At 33.8% G+C, this 8434-nt stretch overlaps 1 protein-coding gene across 1 annotated transcript; it reads right to left on the bottom strand.

Annotated features, from left to right (window-relative positions):
- Positions 1-3874: 3874 nt before the first annotated feature.
- Positions 3875-8050, bottom strand: LOC147867988 (uncharacterized). Its single transcript, XM_087315915.1, has 6 exons — positions 7764-8050; positions 6318-6576; positions 5912-5948; positions 5677-5782; positions 4859-4969; positions 3875-4250 (listed from the first exon to the last, which is right to left on the bottom strand). The coding sequence occupies exons 1-6, from the start codon at positions 7983-7985 to the stop codon at positions 4143-4145; spliced, it is 843 nt and encodes a 280-aa protein (XP_087172041.1). The 5' UTR covers positions 7986-8050; the 3' UTR covers positions 3875-4142.
- Between the last annotated feature and the right edge of the window lie 384 nt (positions 8051-8434).

Here is an 8434-nt window from a genome sequence, read left to right as displayed (position 1 = left end):
ATGCAAAATCTAAGGGTTGAATACATGATCTTCTTGTGTGACCTTGACAGACTTAGTGATTCGACTACATTCACAACTTCATTATATCATTTCTTTTTCTCGTTGTATTTCCTAGTATGATGTGGAAATCTATGTTTCAAGTTCTTTCAATAGATGCACATGAATGACAAACATGTACATTGTACACATATTATAAACTATGACACGTTAACCCCCTGTCCCTTGTAAATGACAAGCTTTGATATTTTAATCTTACGACTCCATTTTCCACCACAAAGCATTGTAGCAAGCCATGTTGGCACACGATGTAACAACTACGTTGCACCATTCCCCAATGAAAAGCCCATGCTTGTATAATTCACTGGAATTTATATATAAGAAATCTCGTGTAGGTGAAGTCACTCACATGGCAATTTGTAATTGAGATCATTCTCATCCCAAGTTTCCAAGTATCCAACCACAAGTACCGATCGAATTTGTTCTTAAAATAAGTCAATCCCTCGTGCTATGTTTAACAAAGTGGATAATTTGTAAATATATAAAATTTTATGTTGGCACGATAAGCACACACATGTGAGCACTTAATCGTTCACGCACACTCTATGTTTCTACATACATAGATGCATATGTATATCAATATATATTCATAGATCTTTGTGGTAATACACACATATGCATGTGTGAGTGTGAGTGTGCTTATCCATGTATTTCTGCTTTGAAATATGTTGCCGAATCTCTCACAGACATATGCCCATGCATGGATGCACATTGGTACATTTTTTACCAATGAATTGTGTTCCCATATGGATGAGGGACATGTTTTTTACCTTCTTCTAGCTCATGCATATCAATTCGTGTCCGAATTTATTCTTCACATCAACATGTGAATGTACACATATATCTAGGCAAGCACCACTCAAGTTTTTCATTTTTACTAAAAAACTCTGAATCCTAGGTAAGTAGTCCAACATGTTTGTCAATTACTGGCTTTAGAAAAGTGACAGGTCCCAAGTTTCTTCTACCTAGCAATGCGATTAGAAGGCTTTGGAACAAGTCAATTAGATCAATCATGGTTTCCATCTTTATTTATCCTTTGGAACAAGTGAACAAGATATATGATATATATTGTTTTGGTTTTGTAGGCCACATTGGCCTCTTTAGAGATTTTAATATACTTCTAATATTAGCGACAACATTTTATTTGCCATAATTTGTAGCATTTCATACCCTCTCAAGTTTCCATGCTCAATCATGGTAAGAGTTGTAGAATGTTTGTATTCATAATCCTTGAATGTCGTAATATGATGATATGACTATGAGTTTTCTCACTCTTATTGTAATTCATCCTTTAGGGCAACTCAATCTCTGTCTCTCTTTCATAATTAGGTTACCCATCATCCATTAGGGCAACCCAATCTCCGTCTCTCTCTCTCTCTTTTTCATAATTAGGTTACCACTAATCTCTTTTAGTGTAATTCATCTATTTGGGCAACTCAATCTCTCTCGTAATTAGCTTATGTAGTGGTAAGTTGTTAGATTATTAGCACTAACCTTTAGGTTGCTCTGGGGTTTGAGACCTAATTTTTTGGCCTATCTATTATTCTATATATCTCTTAATTTTCTAGATGCTACTATAGATGTAAGGGTTGAACCCATGACCTTCTAGTCTCCAATGGCCAACCTTACCAACTAACCTAGCTTGCTCTAGAGTTTAGACCCCAATTTTTTGACCTATCTATTAGGCTATATACACCTCTCTTAATTTCGTAGATGCTACTATAGAATGTAAGGGTTGAACCCATGACCCTCTTGTCTCAAATGGGCAACCTTACCAACTAACCTACCCTAGTGATATGCTAAACGACTAGCTCTAGAACTTGGGTTCAAAACCCAATTATCTTAACTCTCTATTACTCCTTATATACATCCTCTTAATTTGAACCCAATTTTCTCACCTCTCCATTAATCCACATCTCTCTCTCTCTCTCTCTCTCTTAATTTACTAGATACTATTGTGGAATGTAGGGGTTGAACCCATGCTCTTCTACTCTCTACTGGACGAAACCCAATTATCTTAACTCTTTATTACTCCATACATATATCCTCTTAATTTCAAGATGCCACTATGGTATGTAGGGGTTGAACCCATCTCTAAAGGACAACCTTAGCAATTGAGTTGCATCCACTCACCCACGCATGCACGCGCGCGCACACACACACACACACACATCATAATTAGTTTACCCTAATGGTAAGTTGTTACACGACACACACAATTTCTTGGGTTTGAAACCCAAGTTTCTCATATCTTTGTTACTTAATACATCATACATATATCTTAATTCACTAGATGCCACCGTGGAATGTAGGGGTTGAACCCATAATGTCCTCGTCACTAAGCTACATCTATTTGGGCACGCTCTCTATTCAATAAGTTTCCATGCAAATATATCTCCAACTTATTTTGATGTGGATTCATATGAACACTTTCATTTGTGTGGAACATGGATTGTTATGTGAAAATCACTCAAATGGAATTCGTTTAATTTGAATCAAGTCCCTACATAATTGATGTTACTACTAAATATGAATTCTATAAATGCATTGATGTGATAATGTCCATCATTATGTATTGACAAGATAATGGAGTACTAAGGCATTGTCTTTGTACACCATATGAGGCCTCAAATATCCCACCAATTTGATTAGAGATTCACATTCTTAACTTACTAAAATTCTTAAAGTCGAATGATGGGCCTTTGTCATATATATTTATATTGACGAAATGGCTTTGCAAAAAAGCACAAAGGCAATGCTCACAATGCACTGTGTACTTTACAAAGTGAAAGCATGGGCTTTAGCCAATGTATGTTCTACACAATCATTGTTTATAGGTTCACGAGTTTTGCTCACTAAAATCCAAAACTCATATAAGCATGGTGTGGCATTTGTGGTCAATGACATCAAGGTTTGGCTTCAAGTCATGTGCATTATAAACAACTATTAGCTTGAGACTACAATGATGAACAATTTACCCTAACGACGATGGCTTCACAAAATTGATCTAAGTTTTTTCGCACAACATTAGTAGTGAAAATGATAAAAATGCCCTTAAAAGATGATGTGAACTAAGAAGTATCTACACAATTATAGTTGTCATATACTCATACTTACTATTTAGGAGCTTATGATAGAGAAATGGGCTCAAGCATGTTTATATTCTTATATGCTTTGTGCACTCTCTCTCTCAACCATGCAATACCTACATGCTCACTGCATTAATCTACCATGAATGATTGATGGAAAGAGGCTTTCTCTAGTATTGCATTTTCAAGAGCTCAAAAAAAAGTCATTTTGGATTGTGTAATAGTACAAGATCAAACCACATAATTATACCACCAAGCAAACATCGGTGCAAATATAGTTATTTTGATTGGGTTTGAACCACTTAGTTGCAAAACAAAAGAACACCAAATTCATTGAGGTATTGCTTTGGTTCAAAAGTTTGAAGTGTGCCAAAAATAATAAAATGAGGTGAAGGTATTCACTTATATATTTTGGTTTCTTATCTTTTTCACCAAGAAAAATGTTCCTCATTTAATTAGGGATTAAACATGTAGTAAATCTCTTTTTTGTTTGGAAAATGTTATCAAAGTGCCCAATTAGCACAACCCATACATATTCACTCAAATAAAAAAGCTTCCATATCAGCAAGGAGTTCGTTGATGAAAGTATTTGCATTAAAGGGCTTTTTGTCCAAGCCAACAATGCATTGTTTGGCATAATTTTTGCCACTTATAATACGAGAAACTAATGATGTTATCATTTTTTTATTATAAAAGTAAATAGACATATAATTGGGATTATTCCGGGGAAAAATGAAAAAGCTTTTTGCATTTTAGTGCCAAAAACGGATTTGTGGTCTTAAGAGTTAAAAATAGTTCAATAAGAGTTGATTGGTCCCAAGAGAGGGTCATCGTACCCGAGTCAATTTAGCATTGCAAATGCCACCTATATACTTCAAAGAGAAGATGGGAAATGTAAAGGATATTTAGAACTTTGTTTTCGTTTCTTCTTTGTTATGATTCATAAGGTTGTATTTCCAAAAACTGTATTATATTCGGTTAAAAAGTATATAATCCTTAGACTGGCTCAAGAGGCAACTTTCCACCATATATCTCTGGAAGCTGATCTTCGTCGATCTCATCAAGCAACACCGATTTCAGTTCCTTGTCTTCAACAAAAATCATCTGTATAAAAATAAAATCGGAAAACTTTTCTGCCTCAACAAGATGTTATACAGACACCATGAATGTATTTTGCCCAAATCTATTCTTGTTCTTCCTTCATCATTGTAAAACATTTTGTTTACATCCTCAAATATAAGTTTCACAAATAACAATAGACTGTGTGTTTAGGATTTAGGGTTTAAAGAGGCAGAAGCAATCAGATGTATACATGCTTCAAATATAAGATTCACTAAGCTTTTCAAACTTTTCCTCAAAACAACAGACCGTATCCTTAGGGTTTAGGGTTTTAGTGAGGCAAGACCAATTAGATGCATTTACGCTTGAAATATAGGATTTCACAATTAACTTTTCTAACAAGGCAATCTCATTACTATAATTAACTAGGATTTCTCAAAACAGTAAGTTAACGCTTAAGGGTTTCAGGAGGCAGTGCCAATAAATGTACATTGACATATCATAAATGCAACAACCTAATGTTTGTTATTTACTCTTAAATGCAATGTGCTCAGATTTTTACTTAGGGTTTTGAGCGGCCTTTCCATAAACATGTGTGTATGCATTATTTCATAAATGCAATGAACTAAAAGGTGAAGGTGCTTGGTACTTACCCTTTCTCGGGTGAAATCGTTGAAGAATGGGGATGTAACCTTCCATGCTGCCCAAAAAATGAAAGGTACATGTATCAAAATGATCTTGCCCAAGTGATTGAAATAATGTTCCTGTTGACCATCAGAAGAAATTTTGGATTAACATAGTAAAATTCTGGCTGATATTATCGAATGAAAATATAAGAACTTTCATTATTCATTATTGCAAGAACTAAATTGGTCCATCTATAAGAATTTGTATCTTCAAGATGCCACTAATTTATTTATTTATACTTTTCGGAGAACGTTTACTTCATACTCATAATTTCTAAAGATGCTATTTTTTGCATTCTGCAAATGTACATTGATTAACCTAATCCACAAAGAGCTAGAAAAAACAATTCAATAAATGTTGACAAGAGTTACAAATATGCATTGCCTTCATAAAAAATTTAGACTTTACTACAATAATGTTTCTGAACTGGAGTTCTCAAAAAACAATACTCGAATTTTGCAACATTCTTTCTCTAACTTAACATCTAATTATTGTACATAATCTTTCCTCTTTGATATAAACGTCTATTCAATGACACTGTATGCATAGTAGAGACGTATTAAAAGAGCTTATAAAGATTTGTGCATGAAAAATTAAAGGTTATTAGAAATTTTTACATATGTGAATTAGTGTTCCTTGAAAGTTAGAATAGATCCATTAGCAATACGGTTATATATACTGAACAAATATGAATTTTTTTTATACATGCGAGTAAAAATTAAAATGCATGAATACATGTGAGTAATTCAACAACAGGAGTACATGCAAGTAAACAACAAAATACCTGAAGAATATCTAGCAATGCAAGATAGCCACGAACATCAACACTTTTGTAACCCCAACCAGCCAGGTCTACTATTACAGAAATCTGCAGTAGTTTGTGCTTTGTGCTGCATTTTTAGACCCAAAGTATGATCAAAGAGCACATAATTTAAATTAATTTCTTTGAGGACATCCAAATTAGAGATTGAGAGACACTTCAATGAAAACCATGAATAAAGATTAAAACTTGCAAATACCGTGCAATCGCCTTGTCAAACGTATAGACGGTATAACCTACGAGAAATGTAACACGCTACATCAAATTCTTTTCACCCACATCAAAAGGATACAGTACTTTGTTAGCCACATCATAACAAGGGATTTTCTTTTCATACTAACTAATAAAAAATTTATTTTGTTTTTATCGCATATTAAACATTAGTTGGGCAATAATACGAACACAAAAAAATTAAAATATAAATGAATATTAGGTTCGCATGCATAGCGCAAAAAGAAGAAGAAAAGATCACATAAAAACCCTAAAAATATATGACCAATAGATAGACATTCATCGTACACATTTTAAAACAAAAAACAATAAATTCACCAAAACGTTAGTCTTATTCTCAGAGAGAGAGAGAGAGAGAGAGAGAGAGAGCATACGTTTGAATTCTTCTAAGTCGCGATCAAACGCATTGTGTCGATCGATAAGGAAGACACCTAAAGTCCTTCCCACTTTGTCATGGCCTTGTAAACAGAGCTTTCCTTTCTTCCTCTCATTCACAATCTCTTCTTCAACAACATACCCTAGTGGAGTATATGTAGACCTCCATTTCAAGTACTTCAAGAGAGACTCTGATGCCTTTTTTTCATCCATACCATTTGTGATCAAAAAACGCTCCACAACTGCATTCTCTGCTTCCTGAATGAATAAGCAAACATCATCATCATCTCCACAGGTTCTATTTATTTTATTAAATCACACAAAAATAAAATCAGTCAATATTCACATGGTGACTCTCGATTTTCTTTTCTACTAAACCGTGCAAAATTACTCATTAAAACTGACGAGAGTGTGACATGTTTTTCTGAGAGAAAATATATACATTTTATGAGCTTTATGATAAGATTTAAAGTACAATACTCAGAGACACGTTGTTTTTGTATACCTGTTGCTTCATGGTTTTTTTTATTATCCTTATGAACATGAACTTTGATCTATCAAGATTTCGACTCTCTTTAAAGTGGAATATCCAATTTTTTAAAGAATTCCTATTTTTTTATGGTATGTGAGTCTAGAATTATTCTAAAGCATTCAGTAGTTTCCTTTCTTTCTTTCATAATTCCTTAAACCTTTGCAAAATAATAGGAGATTACGAGAAACTGAGCAGAACTGTGATTCGTTTCATAACATTTTCAAACCGAATAATTGAAAGAAATCATCAGCATTTTACTCGAGTAGTAGGATTCTAAATTAGTGTATCATATGTGTGTTTATATGTATATAAAGAATGGGGGTTTATCATGAAATAATAGGAGAATACGAGAAAAAGCCCACAATATCTATAAGAATTTCGCAGACCATTATATATATGTATATAAAGAATGGGGGTTTATCATGAAATAATAGGAGAATACAAGAAAAAGCCCACAATATCTATAAGAATTTCGCAGACCATTATATATATGTATATAAAGAATGGGGGTTTATCATGAAATAATAGGAGAATACGAGAAAAAGCCCACAATATCTATAAGAATTTCGCAGACCATTATATATATGTATATAAAGAATGGGGGTTTATCATGAAATAATAGGAGAATACGAGAAAAAGCCCACAATATCTATAAGAATTTCGCAGACCATTATATATATGTATATAAAGAATGGGGGTTTATCATGAAATAATAGGAGAATACGAGAAAAAGCCCACAATATCTATAAGAATTTCGCAGACCATTATATATATGTATATAAAGAATGGGGGTTTATCATGAAATAATAGGAGAATACGAGAAAAAGCCCACAATATCTATAAGAATTTCGCAGACCATTATATATATATGTATATGTATATACGTATACATTTGAATAAAAAGAAAAAGAACCTGGAGAGAGGGGTCCGATTCTTGTAAGAAAGATTTGATGAGTTCCACAGACTCTTTTAGAGTTTCTACTTCTTTCTTTCTTTCTTCGTCTTCTTCTTCTTCTTCTTCTTCATCATCATCATCATTACCCTTACTATGAGGATGATGCTCTTGATTCTGTTGACAGTGATGATCGGTCTCTATACGTAGAGATGAAAACATGGCAGCTTCTTCTGAAGACATGCCGTCGATGAAACAAACAAAATGGGAAGGAAAGGAAAGGAATACCAATACCAAGAAGAAGAAGAAGAAGAAGAAGGGAAAAAAAGAGTTCCAATTCTTGAGCAGTGCACAGAAACGATCATTAATGGTGATGATAGATGAGTCCTGCTGCTTTTCTTTCTTTCTTTCTTTCTTCTGTCTTTCTCTCCTCTGTTTCTTCTTCTTCTTCTATCTTTCTCTCCTCTGTTTCTTCTTCTTCTTCTTCTTCTGTTTTGGGGAATTACCACAATACCCCTGCACTATATTCATTAAATCCCAAAACATACCCCTCATTATATTATTAGATCTACTCACCCCAAATTTACACACTAGCTTTTCCACTTTCCCTCTTTGTCTCTCTCTTTTCTTTTGTCCTGGCAAAACCTTGGCTAGCTAGATTTGGGCTTCTATATTCCAGCTCCCTCCTCCTC

The sequence above is a fragment of the Azolla caroliniana genome, unplaced genomic scaffold, assembly GCF_043228905.1.
Source record: "Azolla caroliniana isolate FFs.n. ecotype wild unplaced genomic scaffold, voAzoCaro1.0.p SCAF_2, whole genome shotgun sequence".
Taxonomy (NCBI): Eukaryota; Viridiplantae; Streptophyta; class Polypodiopsida; order Salviniales; family Salviniaceae; genus Azolla; species Azolla caroliniana.
The sequence above is the reverse complement of the archived record's forward strand: the minus strand, read 5'-3'. Positions and strand labels throughout refer to the sequence as shown.